Source organism: Fusarium phalaenopsidis (assembly GCF_050370095.1).
Source record: "Fusarium phalaenopsidis strain FUZ10S chromosome Unknown contig_32302, whole genome shotgun sequence".
Classification (NCBI taxonomy): Eukaryota; Fungi; Ascomycota; class Sordariomycetes; order Hypocreales; family Nectriaceae; genus Fusarium; species Fusarium phalaenopsidis.
Genome location: NW_028145405.1, coordinates 5,498,397 through 5,518,297, shown reverse-complemented (window position 1 = coordinate 5,518,297; position 19,901 = coordinate 5,498,397). Strand labels below are relative to the sequence as shown.

The window sequence follows — 19,901 nt, the reverse complement described above, 5'->3', positions numbered from 1 at the left end:
TGTAGCACAACGGCCAACTTCGGGTTAGAAAACCTGCAATCCTTTCCTCCGCCATTGCGCATCGCTCCGTATGGACATGGCCTCCCTGGAATTTTTAGCTACTTCCCCTACCCCTCCGTCGTAAGCGCCAAACGAGGCAACCCTAAGCTCCTTGGACTTCAGCCACCCTCTCAGAAGTGCTGGATGGGTTGAGCTCCAAGCTCTAAGAGGCTGATGGTGGTGGATGTGGCTTTCGGATGATCTTGATCTTGGGTCGTGGAGGCGGCGCCCCAGTTGGTGTGTTCGAAGCAGGACTGGCAGATTTTGGCTTGGGGGTGAAATTCGAGTGCGAGTTGAGCGAAACCTTTAGACTCGATGCCGAAGCATGTGGCGAGGATGCCGGGCCTCCAGGCAGAGGCTTCCTGATTGGCTGGTCCCCAGTTGGGAGTGGCTTTCTTGCAGGTTTGGCAGTGATAGTGTCCCTCACACTGACCGGAAGACCATCCTTGGGAGCAGCTGAAGGCAGAGATGTCCTGCCATTGGTGCTCTGCTTCCTCGCGTCCCGAAGTATTACTCCGAGAAGCCCAGGAGTTTTGGTTTTCAGAGTGACAATGCGACTCTTCCTCCGTACGCTGCCCAGGTCAGGTCCCGATGGCTTCTCTGTCTTGGGGCGCTTGGGTGCCGGGGTGTGATGCTCGTCTTTCTCTGGACGCGGACGCTTGATCGAGCCTACCGATGAAGGCTCAGCGGGCCTAGCAGGCTTTGAGGTTGACGAGGAAGAGACGCTTGGTTGGCGAGAAACAACTGGTGAAGCCACGATAGTGTCCTTCTCTCCGAGTGATTGGGCTGGAACTGGACTTTGTGTTTGAGTTTGGGGTTGAGGTAAAGGCGGCGCCACTGGACGCTGGGGGGTGGTAGATCTGTGAGTGTTGATCTTGATCGATGAAGTTCTCGGAAGAGGGATAGGTCGCACGGGCTCTTGAGGTGGCGGAGGGGGCGGTTGTACGATGGGCTCCTTTGGTTTTGTCCTGTAATAGGATTTGAACAACACCAGCAACTGTCGCAAGTCAGCACATGTCAGTGATATTGTTTGGTTTGGGTGATTTCTTACTTTGTTAGAGAGCTGCTGCTCGGCCGATCGCTCAGCCTTCCAAGCCTTGGGCAGAGGGAGCGTGATGATCCACTGGGATGCCTCCTCAAACATCATCGCCGCCAGATCCAACATGCTCTCCATTTCGCATCGACCAAGACCTGGGTGATCCAGCGCCTTACGCATCGCTGTGCTGTAGTGTCGCTCGTCGCCTGCGTAGGTCTCCTCCATCTCTCGTCGCAGAGCCTTGAGAGCAGCGTCCAAGTTCTCCTTCCTTGCAAACATTTCCTTCCTGGCTTCGATCTCCTGTGCACTGTCTTGCACAAGGAGGAGGTCGCCTTCTTCGTCTTCGGGAGGAGGTTCGTTCTTAACAACCTTTGCATGCTCTCCAAAAGCGATAGCGGCAAGCCCGGAAGCCGCGGCGTCAATGAGCTTGTTGCGCACGTACGGTGATCGGTCAGTAGTCAGGGAGTATATCAGCAACGAAAACATGGTAGGGTCCATCATGGCCCCAAGATCAATCAGCGCCTCGAAGGCCTTGATTCGAATAAGATCTCTCGTTCCATCCAGTAGATATTGCCCAAAGTCGATGTACGCCTTTGGTATCACCTCAGCCTTCATTAGTCGTTGCTTCGCGTTCAGGCCCGCAATCGTCCAGACATTCTGGTACGAATTGGTCCATTCATCGCGGCGTAGGACACGTTCGATTTGTTCCATTGCCCTATCAAGGAACTGCGTCTCCTCCTCATTCGGTATCTTGTTTTGCATGGCAAACCAATCATCCTTCTTCGAGGGGATAAGGGACGTGGCAAGAGCTTCAACGAGTGTGGCGATGTAAAAGTGGTCGGAATAGGGGTTGTCCTCATTGTTGTTGAAGAGGAGTTGGTCCAGGATGAATTGTCGGGCCTCGAGCGGACATTTGTAGGTGTTAGCATCTCTGACCTGAGCGATAGCCTTGATAATGGCGCACTGGACGTTGTATTGCTTCTTGTCGGAAAAGTCATTCGGCTTCGGCTGATTTGTTCCCTTGTGGCAAAACATCTCACTGAAGGCCTTCATTAGTTGTCGGAGACCAAGCATCGAAATGTCCTTGATATTGGCCTGCCGTGGTAGTGCCTCTGCGGCCATGGTCCGAATGCCATGGAAATAGCGACGGTCCACCAACGTCCTGGTGAGGAAGCCAGAAGCGATGGGGTGCAGGGGACCATGAGTGAGGTATAGCATGGCATCTTGTTGAGCCACGACGTCCCTGTCTTGTTGCAGTTGAGACACGTACATGTACGGCTCGAGGGTCCTCTTCATATCACAGGCCCATTCGAAGTCGGCGTCCACGCGAATCCACTCGTATGACTCTTGGTCCATCTTCCTTTCGGTGTCAGGGTCCCAATCGATCAACTCCCACTGGGCCTGCTCGTCTGGGGTTTGAAGGACATCGCCCAGGCAATAGAGCAGCGTATCGTCCAAGTTTTCAGCGTCCATACTAGCGCCCACATTCTGCTTCTCCTTCATGCGACGAGTCCGCTTGAGACGTTTGTACTTGGTATTGTAGGGAATCTCAAACTTGGTTGAACGTGTCGCATCCTCCCGGATCTCCAGAATGTGTTCATAAGGTGTTCCGTCTGCTTCATGGATTCGAACTGTCATCGGTCCAGTGAATAGTGGCTGCACCTCGCCCGTCTTGACACCAGCACGACGCTCCTTGATCACACGTAGAAAGTCATCCCTCTCCAAGGCAGGCTTCTTAACCGTCTGGAACTGGATCTGATTCAAGGTCAACTCAACGCATAACCTCTTCTTATTGAACTTGGCTTTGACGTCAAATCGCGGGCATCCGGAGCCGTAGACCCATTGATTCCAAAAGCTCTCGAGTCGGTATCGCGCACCCTTCTCGCAAACTGCACGGAACTTTTCTGTTTCGAGGATCGTTGACTTGTCGGACGCTTCGATCTGAACCTTGGTCAACAATTTCTGGAGAATGCGTGTCAGACCGTGTCCTCCCGAAGCCTTGATGAGCCGCTTGTCCAAGATGAAGAAGACGACTGGAGCTTTGAGGGTCATGAAGTCCATTTCGAACTCTCCCAGGTGGAGACTGGAGCCGAGGTCATAAAGACAAGGTCGGTCAATATCAACATGTACGAGCTTGTCCGAGAGAGTTTTCATGCGGAATCTGTACTCATTGTTGCCACAGAGGCGCTTCATGAAAAGATCCGTCATGTAGTGAGCGACACCGATGATGAGCCAGAGGTCGTTTCGAGTGTTTGGGATCATGTTGATGCCGATCCACTGGCTGGCCAGAGTGTGAACAATCTTCCTGGTAACTTCGATCTCGGGGTCAATGATATCCTCTGGGAATAGCAGGCGATTGCTGACGAAGGCCATGGAGTAGAGAGGCACCGTATCCTGAACCATATCGTCGAGAAAACAGATCTTGAAGTTACCGAAGGGATACCGAGCAAAGGTGTAGGTGAAAAAGTCGGCCGCCATTGTTAGAGCGGCAGAGGTGTTTCGAACCCAGTCGGCGCGGTGTGGTAGACAGTAGGCATGGACCTTGAGCGCATTCATACCGAGCTTGACCTCATCTTCCTCTGTTCTAGATTCGGACGAGAGGTCGATATGCTCGAATGGGCCAACAGCAAAACCGAGCTTCTGAACCGATACCTTCTTCTCAGGTTCAAACGTCATGATCTTTTTGTGGTCGTCGTCTGGATCCACGGTCTCCTCCATAAGGAATCCCGAGCAGACAACCGACATTTCCCTCAGCTTGTCCTCTTCCGCAAGATTGTGAATCCGCTCCTGTCCATCGATCTGCATCTTGTCTGAGCTTGCGCCATTCTGCTGTGTAGCCAACGCTTGCTGCAGGGCATCACCCAGAGTGCGGGGATACTTGATCGAGATCTTCCAGTCGCAACGGGAACCATGGTCATCGACGCATGGAAATATGCAAGAAGCTGTTCCTGGATGGATGGAACTCCGAGTGTACATGTGCGTGAAGCGGTTATCCAGAGGATCGACACCGACGAACTGCATCCCATCTCGAGGGTTGGAATTTGTAAAGGGTATTGTAATCTTGAATTGCCTGTTGATCTTTTCGGCGGGATCGAGCCCTGTCGTAGACTTCCTAATAATCAACCTCGGACGATCAGGCTCGACCCTACCGCGCAGGCTCACCCTGAGCGACCCGTAGACCGGCGTGCAACCCTCGAACTCTCTATTCTCGGCGGGGACGTCGTTCTTTCGGCTATGAAACACTGACCGAGCGCGTCTACGCCGAATGTCGTGGTGATCGGCTCGTAGGTTCCAATTCGTCGAGTGGGAGAGCTTTTTGTACGGATCTTGGTAGACAGCCGTCGTTTTGCGTCGATGCACCTCATAAGGATCTCCGTTGGCCTCCTTAACATCAGAAACGTATATATTTTCGGTATCGATCTCGCAGTCGGCGGCATCCAGTGCCACCTCTTCGATCTTATCATTGAAGGTGACAATGAAAATGTTTGTTGTCCCGTCGATGCGCTTATCACGAAAATTCACCTCGAGATTAACCTCTTGCTTGATGACAAAGTACTCCAGAACTGGGAGGTCTTCCACGGGCGCGAGGCCATCTTCGGCGTCCAAGAGAGAGTGTTTCTCGGGCGCAAGTTCTTGCGACATCGCGACGGTGGCCACTTTGAACGGTCGAAAGCAGGGTCGAGGAAGGAAAGGCCTGAGGGCCCCTGCGAGCTGGTGCTTATGAACGCTGCATCGATGGAGAAGATGGGCCTAAACGGAGAGACAACGGAAGTCCTTGGCGTCGCCGGGCGTGGTTGTAATCGTTATCGTGCTCGTCGCGTAGTCATAGGCTTCGGTCGAGGCTTGGGCGCAATTTGAACGGGGATGGCGGAGATGGATTCGCGCAAGAAACGGGTAAGCGAGTGAGGGGGGGCGAGGAGATGGATAATAAGAGAAGAGATGAGAAATTAATTAGAAGGAGAGGAAGGTTCCATACGATGGATTTCAAAGAGCAACGAAGCGCAAGCACGCGCAAACCTCGAAGATTCTTCAGTGCCTATCACCGTACGCCGGGCCTTGCTGGAGGAAGGAGGAGCTCGCGGCGCGTTTCACGGAGCTAGGGTGCACGGGCCACTCTTTCGGCCTGCCAGAATCCCCAGGTGAGGTGAGGCTCCGAGGTACGTACCCACAGCCTTAAGTGCGCCTCTTCCGCGGCTCCAAATCCAACCGGTCGTTTACATGAAATACCCAAATCCGTCCACACGGCAAACGCGCACCGCCAAGACAGGCATATCTAGGTAGGCAAATCTGGTATGCAACGATATTTTCCTTCGACATTGATGAGTTCCCTTGATACCATTATGAGGCACGGCCAGTGGCCGAGTCAGTTAAGCTGCGTCGACAGTCATCACATCACCGAGGAATGGCCAACAAAGCCGCACATTGCATGCAACAAAGATCTTAGGATTCTGAAGCACATAAGAACTATCAACATTCGTACACACCACCTCAAACAGATAACATTTGCCTTCGCCGAGGCGAGCTGTGAGCGAACCTTCCCCAAACGCCAAACCATATAGTATAACCGAGTCTCGCAGTGTCTTCTCTGCTGTTATTACAAGCAGCCAAACGCATCACTGCTTGCTGCGTCGCCGGTCCCGGCGCTTCTTTCTCGCCCGGGCCTTGAGGGTATCTTCATCACGGTATTCTTCCGGCAAATCAAAGTCAACCTGGGGTATCTCGGGGATCGGGTGACCCCATGCCAGCACCTTCCTGCCTGTACGCCGATGCCGGTGCAGAGCGCTCTCGCGCTCGTACTTCTTGCTAAAGAACGACTTGAACTCCTTGGGAGGTTCTGGGGTTTTTGGAGCCGGAGGTGGCTTCGGTGGTCGCGGTGCTTTGGTCGACGCTGGCTGTGGAGTTGACTTGCGCTTCTTTGAGCCTTTGGCTTTCGATCTAGCCATGGCTTCATCGCGGAGCTGCTTCGCTGGTGACGCCGAGTCGCTCATGTCGCCGTTTGCACCATCATGGTCATCCGCTTCATCCTCCTCCTCAGCACTTCCAGAGTCTTCTTCGTCTTCCTTCTCGGCTCGAGCCTTGTCTTTTTCCTGTTTGCGCCGCTTTTCTTCCAAAACCCAGTTTCGGAACTTGGCAAGGATGGCTTGGCAGCCCTTGATGAAGTGGTCTCGAGCTGGCTCAAAGGTCTTCTTCTTGGTTTCCGTGACACCACTAACACCCATAACCCTCAGCCAGTCATGACCTTGGAGGCCTTCCAGCAGCCTAATGATTTGGTCCTTTTCATGCTGGGCTCGGCCCTTCTCGGTATTGCGAATTGATCGCTCCAATCTCTCAGCTCGGCGATGCACTGGCTGGAAAAGCTTATCAGGTAAAGGATCCTCAACCGTTTTATCCTTGGGTTGGACTAGAAAGTTGAGTTCTACGCGCTGCGCATCGAACACGTCGTGGAAGAGGGCATCGCCATATCCTCGCACGGGATATTCGTCAGCGAGGTGGGGTTGCTGCGGTGCTGCGCGTTGGGCACCAGAAACAGCGCGTCGTGGGTCAGAATCGACGACAACGATGGGGGTATCAACGTTGAAAAGGTCTGATGCGGGTTAGAAATCATTCGAGGTTCAAGATGGCGCTCAGGAGAGCGATGGGATTTTTTTTCGCACGTACGTTGTTCTTTGGGTTCATTCCCAATCACTTCATCGTACTCAGGAAAGTATGCAGAGAGTTCACTTTTGAACCTCGTGGCTTCTTGGGAACGGAGCTTGCGGCCCTGTTCCTGGGGGTTTGTATCCTTAGCCTGGGGCTGTAGGCGGTCGAGCTCATGTTTAATGCCGTTGATGACTTTGCTCTGGTGTTTTGTAAGGGTCGGCTCCTGCTTTGGAGCGGGTTTCGCGACTTCGGTCGGGGGAGGAGGGTTGGTCGCGGGCGTTGTCGTCGCACTCGCCACCGTGGGCGTCGCAGTTTGTCGCGGGTTGCGCGCGGGCGGCGGGACTATGTTGTCGGGGACGATATCGGACAATCCGTGAGAGCCCTTGGCCAAAATCTCGACGGTTATTCGGGCTCTCTTGGGCTTGAGGGCATCACGGTCGCGATCGTGGGAGTCGAGCACTCTCTTGCTTCGCCCTCCGCCTCCGCCAGCGCCGCCCTGTGTGTGGGCAAATACACCTGTGGAAGGCGTCAGGTGATGGTGCGCGAGATGCTGATGCGGGTGAGGACCCTCAGCGCGCCGCGAGGAACGGGTGACAGAGGCCATTGGGAGATGTCAAGAGGCCTGGCATGGTTTCTCTGCTGGCTTCTCTGGCTCCGACGACTCTGTCTCGCGATGGGAGCCGCTAGATGTTGATGTTTTTTTCGATGGGTTCGGCTTGGGGCTGCGCGCGGCTTCGTGCGACTGACTGAACACGGCCGACCTGCCTGGGCTGTAGTGCGCTCAGGTCAGTTTGCTTGCAGTCAAGTCGGGGTACCCGCGCCTGCACTGTGGGTTTTCTGCTGGTGTTTGTCTGGCGCACTCTCGTGCAGCTCCAGGGGCAAGGTAACTGCTGAGGCTGCTGAAGGGCAGTGGTGCTAGCGGGTTTCGTAGGGCAGGTGCTCGCTGAGGCCGCTGCAGGCGCACCCCGCCCGGGCTCCTGGGGCTTCCTCTGCCCGCTGCCTCTAGGTAGGCTGCCACTAAAGACGGGACGCTCCTTTCCTTCCATCCCTCGCTCAGGCGATGCCGTGTTGATGTTCTGCGAGTTTGTATCATGGCCTTGTATTGGTGAGATGAAAGAGAAAGTGTAACATCGATGAGAGGAAAGGTGCAGGAGATAACTGTACGAGTACAAAGTAATGCACGTATAAGAAAAGCCTAGGTAGTTGTGGTCCATTTGTTAGACTACCCAGGCTATGGTAACCGTTAACCGCATCCGTAAACCACCCTACAGGTACCTCGGAGCCTTGAGCCAGACCATCCGGCTAGCTGGTTTCCCCTTGAACGCCTTCAATGCTCGTTTTGATAAACCTCACCGATCAAGCTATTAATATAGCGATAGTATGTGAGTCGATAACACTCCCTTCCCTTTGCCTCAAAGCTCAAGGCTTAGCATGTGCGCACGCAGATCCTCCATGACGACAGTGAGCTTCACCTCAAACTGAGCATCAGTCCCCTTGAGCAAGTCCCGATCAATCTTCTCATCGGCAAACGCATAAAAGTGTTGTCGAATCTTGCGCTCAAGCTGGAGGTCGTCACGCTGAGCCTGGGATCGGGTCAGGCACTCAATGTTGGAGATGTGGTCGACGCCCCACTCGGCCGACAGGTCGTAGTCCCAGGCCTCTTTGAGCTGCTGGCTGTCGTGGACGCCGAGGTACTGCCAGAAGGGCATGAGAACCTCCTTGAAGCCGTACTGGGCGCCTGTCGTGTCGATGATCCAGCGTTCGTTGAGGCCCGGGCACCGCACTGCGACGACGGTGTGAGGGACGGCTATCAGGGGAGCTGGGACGAACTTGACATCGAGAAGAGGCTTTCCCATGTCCAGGTCGACGACCTCGAGAGTCGAGACAACTTCTGATCACAACATGTCAGTACTGAATCATCCTAAATGGAACACTGAGCTTCTCTTACCAGAAAGCAGCTTGCGGGTCAAGGGGCAAAGCAGAGACATGGCCATAGTGCACTGGCTGTTCAGAAGGGCTGCCTCCTTGTGCTGAACATTATCGGTGGCATCGCTAGGGAACGGGCCGCGCTTGGCTCGAGCCTCGATGTCTCGCATCTTCTGATGGATGAAAAGGGTACCATCCCGGAACTCGAGCTTGATGAGCTCCATGTCGAACACGGTCTCTCTGTACACGAGGAGGGCGGCCTTGAGGGTCGTGGCAGTTCGGAGGATGACCTTACGGTGGCGAAGGATGTTGCAGAGGGACTTGTGCACCGGCCAGTGTGCCTTCTGGCAGTCGCAGTTGCAGTAGACGGTGCCGGGAGCGTCTCCAGGGATATACTCGGGCACGTTCTGACAGCCGCTGCAAACCAGGGTTGCCTCCTTTCCGCAGTGTGCGCATGCAACCATGTTGAACGACTAGGGGAAACCCGTGTAGTCGAAAGAGGCTTTGCGAATGAAGAGGGGACGCAGATGAAGGTATCGTGCGTCTTGGGAGAAACCAAAGAAGACGGTTGAGGTGAGGGTTGACCAAGCTCGCCTGGAGGATTTCCATCTTGAGGTCCAGCCAACGATACAAAGACCTATGAATGGCATCAATAAGACCATTGAGAAGTGTTTGGTAGATGACTGGGCAAACGGGGGTCAATATCGCCCGCTATGGTGAATATCAAAAGGCCGAGACTTGGTAGACAAACACGCTGTGTTGGTAGTTAGACAACTAGCCTCGAATCGTGGGATAACGATAGAACAAACACTCGTCAAAGAATAAACAATGCCCGGGCTTGGTCGTTTCGAATAACCATTGTTAAACGCGAGATAACCATGACCATCTTACTGAGACAGATATTCATGGCAGTGACCATGCTATGATACATACTCGACGGCGCCAGTCCTGAGACTCCAAACTCCAAACTGTGTAATAACCCACCATGCCATCAAGTCTACTCCAAACAATAGCCCATCAAGTAATCATATCGCCATAGAATCATGCGCCGGCGGCCCTCGCCCTCGTCGTGACATTGCTGGCGTGTGCAAGCAGGAACTTGCAGCACGTCAATGTCAGCTTGCACGCCTTGGTCCAGCCGTCATCTTGGGCGATTCCGAGCTTGATGCTCACATCCCCAATCTTGTCGCCGTCGATCTTGTACGGCAAACTAAGCGGATTGCCGGTAGCATCCGTTTGCCTATGCACAAATGCACCCAGCTGTCGCACAAGTTCAAGAAAGGCGACCATGGCGTTATCAAATCGACGGTGCATGAACGTTAGCCCCAGAGGCATATCTCCAGAGCTGTACAGCTCGAGCACGTGCTTCTTAGGCGGCGGGTTGACTGTGCGGGTGCCCAGACGGCTGGACGCAGAGTTGGGCGTCTCGTACCGGATGATCTTTGATGTGCTTCCCATGGGTTGGGGTTCGTACCCATCGAACTTGTACCCGAGCTTGTCTGCCACCGTCACCAACAGGAGAAGCGCATGCCCCCAGGCGGCATTGATCTCTGGCCAATCCACCGGCTTATTAGACAATCGGCCAAGACGTAGACCGTTGATGGTAGCAAAGCTGCCGTCGTGGCTGATGCAAAATGTGTCGTTGTAAACGTTGGATCGCTGCAGCTTCTCCAAGAGCTGCGAGTCGTTGCTGTATTTGGCGTTGATGCTGTCCCTCTCTGACTGAAACTTGGCCATCTTGGTCGTAAAGGCATTGCGATCCCTCCAAAACTGCTTCTCCTCTTTGTCGAGCTCCCGAGCCTCCTCTTCCAGAGCAACGAGCTCCTGGTCCAATGCATCCTTTTCTGCCTCTAGCTTCTTCAGCTCCAGCATGGCACTATCCCTGTCTTGTTCAGCTTTCCGGAGAGATTCCTCTTGCGCCTTGATTTCCTCTTCAGTCGGCTGGTTCGCCTTGGCCTCTTTCAGATGCTTCACGTATCCATCTCTTTCGCGCGAAGCCGCCTCCAGCTTCTTCTGCATGCCTTCGACGAGCATATCTGCGCACTCGACGCATATTGGGTGGTCGATGTCGGATCGCCCAGATAGAATGTCGAAGAGGCGATTTATTCTGCCCATTTCGTTGCCCATGGGCGCATCCTGATCGTCCGTAGTGCCCCTGCTGGAGCTTGCGCGTCGTAGTGTGGGAGGTGTTGAGGGTCGGTCAGTTCCCTGGCTTGGCGGGTTTGCGACTTGCGACTCGGTCAAGTAGATGAAGGACATGGAGGAATCGCGAGGATGGCCACCATGACTGCGCTTGAAAGTCGGTGGCCCGGTGTTCCGCGATACCCTGTCGTAGAGGGACTTGCGCGCTTGGTCCTGTGGTTGTGTCGTCGAGGAGGAAGATGCGGTGGCCTTCTTAGGCGTTTCTGGTGAGGTGGAGGCTAAAACACAAGGTTAGGTGAGTGTCCAATATTCGCGATGAGGCGAAAGAGGCGGCACTTACAGACGAGGAGATCGTAGGCGGCAGGGTTGAGGTCTTCGAGAGAGCCATCCAGCCTGAGAGGCTGACGGCATTTCTGGCAATTCATGTCGGGCTTAACGACCGCGCATAGCTCTGAGTGCTCAAGATCCCAACTAGAAGAGGTGTAGACGATAGAAAAGGTGGATACGGCAAGTTACAGCAATACTGTAGTGACAGATATGGGTTGGGGATGATTGTGTTAATGTCAAAGTGGAGGGTCCTAGCGGTGACGTTGTGATTCAGGTAGGACGGTCAGCCAGGAGCTACCACAGATGGCACCTGACTACTTGGTACATCTCTACTGTATGAAAGACAAATGCCAAGGTAACCTGAGACAGTTTTCTACTCTCAAATATGATTAATATAAAAAGCTTTGCCGAAAATTCAGGTTAGGCAAGCAAATAAAGGCCTGTTTTGATACATTCACAGCTCCAGACGAATCTTGGTGTCGCAGCATCATGTCACCCCCCTCCATCTTCCAAGCAAAGCAACAGGGGTTAGCTCACTGAAGCCCTTAGGATGAACCCCGCCAAATGGACCTACAAAGGGCAATCAATTTACGCGCTGCAGGGGCCCAAAGCGCGTCATGGCGCGTTCGAGCCCCTCTAGTTGCTCCTCCAACCATCCATCGCTTATCCAAAGAATGCAAGTAGGAGCGAATGAGTGCATGTGCACCTTCTGTGTTGCGCTCAAAGGGAGTGACATCCACACTTACCAGAAAACGAAACACTTCACATTATCGTCGTCAAGATGGAGCCACCAGCAAAGAGACGACGTAAAGGCCCCTCACCCCCAACGCTCGGCCAAAATGACGACGAAGACGACGAACTCGCCTCCCACCCGCAGGAGATTACTGTTCGACGGGACCCCGATATCCAGTTTGCGCTGAAACGAGCCAATGCCAACCACAAGCTTCAAGCCACCATGGCGCACATCATCGAAAAGTATAGCCGCGATTTCGAGGGAGTTGGTGACGAGATCGACATGGAAACCGGGGAAATTGTGGTGAACAACGGTCACTTGCGCAACATGCGCGATGAGGGAGACGTTGAGGGGCTTTGGATGGATGGCGACAGCAATGTCGAGGAGGATGAAGGAATCTTGCTTGAGGACCTGACAGACGAATATTCCGATAACCAAGACGGAATGGACGAACCTCGAAACCCAGAAGCAAACGACAACCAGAATTCCAGGACAAGGGAAGAAAATCCAAATGTCACATCAAATCCCGGTGATATGGAAAAAGGATCAGACTCTATTCCTGCGCCAACTGGCAATGAAACAGAAAAAAGTACCGAAAACCAAGACGAGCGATTGTCCCCTGAAACCCGCAACTCTACAGACGGCGAGCCCGACGTCACCCCTCCTGGATTTCCTCCTGCACCTTTTGAGCCCGGCGCTCCTCTCGGCTATGGCGCGCCACCCGGGCCGTTTGGGCCATGGTCCATGATGCCTGGATTTCCCATGAATCCTTGGGGTCGTGATGACATCCCCCCTTATTACAACATGCCTCCAAGTATGGCCGGCCCCTGGTTCAACGGAGGAAGATATGAGTTTCCTACAAACGATGGACAGACATCTATCTGGGGACGCAACTGGGTCAAAAAGACAAAACGGGCTGGTTTCATGAAAAAGTCTTTGAAAGGCCATGCCGAGCCGAGCAAGAACCCCAGCGATAATGCGGCGGACGAGGAAACGGGGGGCGATACTGGTAATGACAAGGAGAACTTGGGAGAACAAAAGCCAGAGAACCAAGAGGCTTTGGCAAATGATCGCATCATCAATGCCAGTGACGAAGACGACGACTTGATCTTTTCCGGAACAACTAGCTCTCCTCCTGCTACGAAGCGCAGCTCTATCCCCTCAAAGGAGAAAGAAGCTGCAGAAGAACCTACTAAAACAAAACCGGTGGAAAAGGCCCTCGAGGAGACGGCAGGGAACGCTATCAAAGTACCCTCACACAACCACGAGCAAGATGACGGAAATCGCAGACGCTCTGGCCGAGCCAGGAAACAAGTGGAATACATGGGCAAAATCTCTTGGGCAGAAGCAAGAGAGTGGCGAAATTCCAGTCAGAGCTTGAGTGTTGAGCTTCACAGAGTCGATCGTGCGAGCCGGCAAGACTTTCAAAGCGTCGATAATACTGATGATGAGAGTCTTCCGACCCAAAAGGCGGCACCACAAAGTCCACTAAAGGGGGCTCCAAGAGAAATGGATAAAGCTGTTCAGAGACAAGTCATCCCGGATTCTCAAGACACGGCAACGCCATTCAACAGCAGTGCTCCTCAACCGTCACAACCAGCTTCACAACCATCAGCTTCACAGCCGCAGGTTTCCCAACCTCGAGCTTCTCAACCCGCAGAGAAAGAAGGGAATCTGGGCACTCTCAATCACAACACCATGCCCAGTATGGTTCTCTCCGATGACGAGGCACCGCTCGTGCTATCGAGGGTCATCGTGCCTAAACCACGCATCATACCTTCAAAACCTACTCCTCAGTTGGTGAGCGTCCAGGAAGAACACGAAAGCTCAACAGACAAGGACAGCGCCCCCAGGGCCGACCATGCCCAAAGGGCCAATGAGAACGAGGCCCCTCAAACTGAACCTATGGAAGTTACTCAAGACGAGGTCAAAGATACGGCCGGGCTAGACATTCCTGCCCAGCCCCTAAAACGGAAACGAGGCAGACCTAGAAAATCAGAAGTGCCAGTCGAATTCACAATCGTGGCTTCGCTGGATAGCGCCCCTGAGCCCCTGAAGCGCAAGCCCGGTAGACCTAGAAAATCGGAAGTTTCGCCAGAGAGGTCCCCTCCGCCTCCGAAGCGCAGGGTCGGCAGACCAAGAAAGTCGAGTACCGTCACGCGTGAGGTCGTCACTGAAGTGCAAACCCACAAGCCCCAGGCTCCCCGGCAGAAGATCTCGACTTGGGTTGACGTTGAGATGGAGGCAGTTGAAGAGGCTGAGAAGCCCGGCCGCATGTCTCGAGAGCTCAGATGGCTCGAAAAGAAGAAGCCGAAGGGTGTTCCCGATCTCGAAGCTCAAGGGGTGACGTCGGAAAAGCGTCTTAGGTCTCGAGGGTCAGAGGAAACACTACAACCAAACGATGTCAATGTGGAGGAATCACAAGGATCCAACAAGGAACCCGAAGCAATTCCTAGCAACAGCCCGCCTTCACCAGCAAGAGTTACCTCGTCGCCACAGACTATCCTTGCAGAAAACGCTGCACCCCCAGCCAAAACTGCCTCTTCAGCAAACCCCCCTTCTTTACCAAATGTTACCTCTAGAGTTGCCTCCCCAGCAGAGTCCACGTCTCCTCCACCAGCTGCCCCTGTGGCAAAACTTACATCTCAGACAAATCTTGTCTCCTCATCAAGGGTTGCCTCTTCTCCGAAGGCTGCTTCTAATTCGAAGACTGCCTCACCTTCTAAAGCTGTCTCGCCTCTAAACACTACCCCTCCAGCAAATAACACTGCCTCACCAAAGACTACTTTTCCACCAAAGGTTAACTTGCCTTCAAAAGCTGTCTCTCCAAGGGTTATCCAATCTTCCTCTCCTCCAAGAGCAGTTTCGCCTCCTCCGGCTGAAGCTATTCCTCCAGCCCAGGACCATCAACCTCCCTTGAGTACACCTCAGGATCCCGCCATCCAACCAGCATCAACCCCTAAGATGAACAAGGATAGAGTCGCCCATGCCGCGGGAACGCCATCCAACTCTTCTAAACCTCACACTCCCCGCCACACCTCCATCCGAACGACTCGGGCGCCCTCTTCCCGCCGCTCCCTTCTTTCCTTTGTATCCGACTCCGAGTCTGACTCTGACCGCTCTCGCGACGAGCTGGCCCGCAAAGTGAGGCTGAGTTCTCACAAAAAGAGCGCCCGTCCATCGACGCACAAGATCTGGAAGTCCACTTCCCTGACCACAGAGTTGCATCGAACGCCGAGCAGAAAACGCCGTAATGAACCACCCACCCCCGTTAAGACGCCTGGCGGCACGTTGAGAACTTGTGGAGTAGATGGATACAGATGCGGGCGTGACTTTTGCTTTACCTGCTTACCTGTATGAGACGGAACGTTATTCCTGGGGTCACTTCGGATAGCCAAGTGTAGATAGAGGCAGGCAGTGCATAAATGAACTCATCAATACAGGCACTTTGAATGCTTGCTAGATTATGACGCTACCGCATAAAGACTGACCATGATAAAAACAAATTGTTCCAAGTCGAAGCCAGTAAGGCCATGTCCGTTGACAATTAGATATGCACCAACCCTCCCTCCGTCCCAATGTGCCAGAACCGCCCAGACCCTGGAACGCCAAAACCTCGGTGTCTCGTCCACGCCCCCTTGCCAGAAAGTCATTCTTCCAAACCGAGAATTTCTCCAACCCGAGACTGCCACGGGGCAACGCAAGCCCCCCGTCCTAGACCCAACACTTTGTCACGCCAAATTGTGAGATACCACGTAGTGGGATGATACCTCGTGGACCCCGAGCCTCATCCAGGAGCCAGGCCATTCACTTTCACAGGGGGATAGGACGGAGGAACGAACGGTTGACAAGTTGTTTTTCCTAGTATGAACATCCTATCATGGGGGTGAAGGCCGACAAGGTTAAAACCGCCGGTCCGGGGTATCATGGGTGAGGGGGATTGCCGCCAGGTTGACCACCGTGAATAATGATTATCGGGGACAAAAAGAGCCAAGGCTCTCAGGGCTTGTTGGCATTGCCGTTGGCAGCCGCAAGGTGTTGCTTGAAGACCTCGGGGTCACGGACGGGGTTGAAGTAAGGGTGGGCCTGTGCCTCCTTGGCAGTGAGTCGTTCCTATATACGAGTTAGAGAATAAGATTCATAAACTGGGAATTTGGACAAACCTGGTGGTCATATCGCAGCAGCTTATCGAGGAAGTCGATAGCTTCGTTCGAGACAAAGCGCTGGTTCTCCGAGGTGACAAAACTGTGCCAGGGCTTCTTCTGGAAGCGGCCCAGGATATCATCATACTGAGTGTCGAGCTCAATCTCGTACTTGTCGATGTAGTCAAACAGATCATCGGTGCCAAGAACCTTGGCGATCTTGACGAGCTGGTCTGAGTTGCTGTTGCCGTGGAAGAATGGCTCCTTGCGGAAGATCATCGAGGCAAACATGGCTCCCAGGCTCCACATGTCGAGGCTGTAGTCGTACTCCTGGAAATCGACCAAAAGCTCGGGACCCTTGAAGTAGCGGGAGGCAACTCGGACATTGTATTCGGTACCGGGGTGGTAGAACTCGGCCAGACCCCAATCAATAAGACGTAGCTGGGACAGGTCAGCGGTGTGTTTTGGGAGGGCAGCAGGTGGCGTGACCAACTTTGCGATTCTCATGATCGATCATAACGTTATGAGGCTTTACATCTCTGTGCATGATTCCCTTGCTGTGGCAGAAGTCGAGAGCCTTGAGTAGCTCAAAGATGTAGTAACGAACATCGATGTCGTTGAACTTGGGGTACAGGCTTCGGAAATCGGTGTTGTTGACATGCTCGAAGATGAGAGACGGGGTCTTACTCTGGAGTTGCGACTGCGGTTAGTGTCTCTTCTAGATTGCTAACAACGCAGAGTACCAACCTGCGAATCCCTCACGACATCGAGAAGGGCCACGACGTTTGGGCCACCGGCAAGATTCTGCAGAATCTTGATCTCTCGCTTAATCTTCTTCTTCTTGACGGGCTTCAGAACCTTGACGACGCATTTCTGGTAGTTGACAACGTTGATGCCCTCAAAAACCTCCGAGTATTTTCCTCGGCCTGCGAACAACCCAGTGTTAATGACTCAAGGAAATCGGACGGTCGCGGACGAGGGATGGGGGGCCACATACCGATCTTGCGGACAACCTCGTAGTTCTCCAGGACACCCCAGCCTGTCGAAATTTTGTCAGCCGTGTCGTCGAGCGGGAGCGCAAGAGCAGGATGAGCATACTGATGTTAACGCCGTCGTAATCCCAGTAACTGCGGGGCATGTTCTGGTTGACATCGGCGTAGACGCGCGCCATGATGGGCAAAAGTGAGGGGGCGTCGCGAACCGACGACGCACGCAGACGGGGAAGACAGGAAAGTATGGACGAGAAGACGACGAAAGTCGAAACCCAGGGGGGGAAAGAACCTGGGTATATAATTCGAGTGGAGGAGTCAAGCCTCGGCCTTTCACCTTGTCTGGGCGAAGCGAGTGGAAAGGCTGGACTGGACTGGACTGGACGGAGCTGGAGGATGGAGTGGAGGGTTTGCAAACCTGAATCAAGGTCAAGCCCAGAAGGCAGGTGCAGGTGGGATGGTCCTGTCCCCGGCGGCTTCTGACGAGTCTAGCCCGAACCGGCCCCACACTTGGCGGGCGGGCTTGCTGGTGATTGGTCGCTGCGCTTATCGGCTGCTCCGATAAGGTATTTGTAGAGGCAACGCTCCTCCTGTTGGTGGCACGAGCACCCCCAGCCTCCAACCAAACAACCGTGCTTTGAGCATGTGCTCCCTATGAATGCAGCGACATCATGGGCATTGGAATTTAGACAATGTTCAACGGTATGCTGTCAATCAAAAGGCTGCTTTTATGCGGCGTAACAAACTAGTCACATATTACATCAGGGAGGACTTTGTAGGGCCGGATCAAGCTGTGTATTAGGTACCTAGGCACTCTGTTTGCATCTCCAGGTAGGTAGGTACTTGGTCGTCCTCACTCATTCCTTGCGCCAGTGACCAAAATAATATCATGTGTTATCTCAACGAGTCAATTCACCTAGGCATCCAGTTAAAAGTGAATCAAGACCAAGCTCATACATGAGCTCTCAGTCCTGCCGTCATTCACACCAGACTTAAAGTGAGCTAATGCGAACACCATATGGTGACATGCCTGGCCAATAACCATAGTCAGCAGCTTGAAGACACGACTCATGTTGCAAAAGCGACCAAGTAAAACATCTCGCATCTCAGAGAGAAGATTAATTGCTCGACATGTCAGGGCTGCAAAGACGTCAGCATCAGCCGAAGCTAATACTTCATACATCTCCAGCCCCGATCCGACTAAGGATGACGATACAAAGGTTTTCATCATGATGGGATTGGACAAAGTGAAAAGGGAAAGTAGTGCTTACCAGGTGTTGACAAGGTGTGCATGCATCGCACAAAGCGAGGCCTCTGGCCGTCGCTGACCCTTATCCAGGGTCTCATCCAAGAACCGTCCATGCCGTTCAAGGCTCAGTTCAGTCGTAGTCGAGTGAATCTAATCCTTTGTCGACAACATCCCAGGTGCGTTTTCGCAGATCCGGCTTTGGCTCAGGCCGCCCGCGCTTGGGTCCCTTCTTCTTCTTTTTCTTCTTATTGCTTTGGAAGGAAGTTGGCGGCGCAGACGAGGTTGCTTCAGTTTGAGTAGGTGCAGGACTGTCGTCGCTCAAGTCCATCGGCTCATCAGAGGATCCAACTGTCTTAGTGTCGGACTCCTTCGCTTGCTTCTTGCGGAGAGCTTCGAGCTCAGAATGTCGAAAGATTTCGATTTGCTCGTCCGTCAAGGTACGCTTCACGCCATCCGGATAGTAACCCAATCCATCGTCTTCCTCTTCCCAAGGATCGTAGTCCATGCCATCTTGGATGTGCTGCTGGTCTAGGGGATTTATAAACGTTGTCCCAAAAGAGGCGATAGCAGCTTGTGAGAAGTGTGCCTCATGAAAGGCAAACAAGTCATCCTAGACCTGTCAGCGAGATTCATCAAATTAATTCGAAAGAACAGCTTACCTTGGAGACACTCGGCACTCCATACTCAGCTTCTGCGCTCACATCACGTTGTTGGGTCATGTCTTTGTTTTCATGGACGCGACGCCTAAAAATGAGGTTCGCGGTTTGACGAGATTGAGGTTGGCGGAAGACGCGTCCAGACTTGGAATTACGTCACGTGCCAACCACCAAGAGCACTCATGGAGGTGAGCTCCAAGAAAGTTGCCTGGTAGGGCCATTCCTGCCTCAAAACAGGTACCAAAGTAAGGGGGTATGTGTCCTTCATGGCAGAGAAAGTCCAGAAACCGCCAGATAGGCTCAACGTGAATTGGCCACGGTCGCTTTTCGCCAAAAGTCAGAGTGCATGCACGAAGCAAAGCCTACTGTGATTTGAGGAGAGCCAAGGCATTTTCAAAGGCGCGCACAACCTGATCATCTAGAAATGTGTTAAAAACATGCAGAATTTATCAGTAACCATCGGAACTCACAGTGCTCCTGCTTCCGCTCCATCCTGTCTTCTGAAAGATTCACAAAGCGTCTTCGCGTTTGGAGACGCTTGGCCGCACGTTCATCATCATGAGCCGAAGCTGCAGCAGCCCAAACTTTGAAGTACTTTCTACGCATTAGTAACTATATGCACCACAATAGGGTAATGGAATTACCTTAGAGAGGGCCTCGGCCTCTTTCAAGATTTCGCGCTCATGCTCGTCGGCGTCGCGCAAGGCGCTCTCATAACGCGCCTCAAACTCATCCCAGTCAAAGGGGTCGAGAACGCCAGGGGTATCTGGAGGATCCGAGTTCGCTGCCTGCTGATCCCCATGAGGCTCTGGTGTCTTGTTGGCGGCGTAAGGGCGCCTCTGTGAATTGGACATGGCAGCGGCGTCCTGAGAGTCAGAAGGGCTTCTTTGTCCGTCCTCAAGGGGAGGGTTCTCGTCAACGGGCTGCGTTGGGGGAGACGAAGACATGTTGCACAAGGCTGTGTCGCGTTAAACTGTCAGGGTTGTTGTCGGCCAAGCAACCAGGATCGTGGATGGGGACGT

General features: G+C 53.4%; 7 protein-coding genes across 7 annotated transcripts; 1 reads left to right on the top strand and 6 right to left on the bottom strand.

Moving 5' to 3' along the window:
* Nucleotides 1-202: 202 nt before the first annotated feature.
* On the bottom strand, nt 203-4,717 carry LRP88_09059 (transcription initiation factor TFIID subunit TAF2; the record flags this gene model as incomplete). Its single annotated transcript, XM_083245554.1, has 2 exons — nt 203-1,036; nt 1,091-4,717. 2 exons carry the CDS (start codon nt 4,715-4,717, stop codon nt 203-205), a joined length of 4,461 nt encoding a protein of 1,486 aa, XP_083100048.1.
* A 971-nt stretch (nt 4,718-5,688) lies between these two features.
* Nucleotides 5,689-7,319, bottom strand: LRP88_09058 (something about silencing, SAS, complex subunit 4-domain-containing protein; the record flags this gene model as incomplete). The annotated part of the gene is made up of 2 exons (XM_083245553.1): nt 5,689-6,659; nt 6,734-7,319. The coding sequence occupies 2 exons, from the start codon at nt 7,317-7,319 to the stop codon at nt 5,689-5,691; spliced, it is 1,557 nt and encodes a 518-aa protein (XP_083100047.1).
* An 808-nt stretch (nt 7,320-8,127) lies between these two features.
* LRP88_09057 (zinc finger MYND domain-containing protein) lies at nt 8,128-9,105 on the bottom strand (the record flags this gene model as incomplete). Its single annotated transcript, XM_083245552.1, has 2 exons — nt 8,128-8,606; nt 8,664-9,105. The coding sequence occupies 2 exons, from the start codon at nt 9,103-9,105 to the stop codon at nt 8,128-8,130; spliced, it is 921 nt and encodes a 306-aa protein (XP_083100046.1).
* A 577-nt stretch (nt 9,106-9,682) lies between these two features.
* On the bottom strand, nt 9,683-11,208 carry LRP88_09056 (beclin 1; the record flags this gene model as incomplete). Its single annotated transcript, XM_083245551.1, has 2 exons — nt 9,683-11,061; nt 11,124-11,208. The coding sequence occupies 2 exons, from the start codon at nt 11,206-11,208 to the stop codon at nt 9,683-9,685; spliced, it is 1,464 nt and encodes a 487-aa protein (XP_083100045.1).
* A 683-nt stretch (nt 11,209-11,891) lies between these two features.
* Nucleotides 11,892-14,425, top strand: LRP88_09055 (uncharacterized protein; the record flags this gene model as incomplete). The annotated part of the gene is made up of 3 exons (XM_083245550.1): nt 11,892-13,091; nt 13,467-14,332; nt 14,392-14,425. 3 exons carry the CDS (start codon nt 11,892-11,894, stop codon nt 14,423-14,425), a joined length of 2,100 nt encoding a protein of 699 aa, XP_083100044.1.
* Nucleotides 14,426-15,842: 1,417 nt separating this feature from the next.
* LRP88_09054 (kinase-like domain-containing protein) lies at nt 15,843-17,156 on the bottom strand (the record flags this gene model as incomplete). The annotated part of the gene is made up of 6 exons (XM_083245549.1): nt 15,843-15,956; nt 16,007-16,426; nt 16,479-16,673; nt 16,733-16,911; nt 16,983-17,024; nt 17,084-17,156. 6 exons carry the CDS (start codon nt 17,154-17,156, stop codon nt 15,843-15,845), a joined length of 1,023 nt encoding a protein of 340 aa, XP_083100043.1.
* Nucleotides 17,157-18,353: 1,197 nt separating this feature from the next.
* On the bottom strand, nt 18,354-19,826 carry LRP88_09053 (uncharacterized protein; the record flags this gene model as incomplete). The annotated part of the gene is made up of 5 exons (XM_083245548.1): nt 18,354-18,833; nt 18,883-18,967; nt 19,246-19,297; nt 19,350-19,473; nt 19,524-19,826. 5 exons carry the CDS (start codon nt 19,824-19,826, stop codon nt 18,354-18,356), a joined length of 1,044 nt encoding a protein of 347 aa, XP_083100042.1.
* Nucleotides 19,827-19,901: the final 75 nt, after the last annotated feature.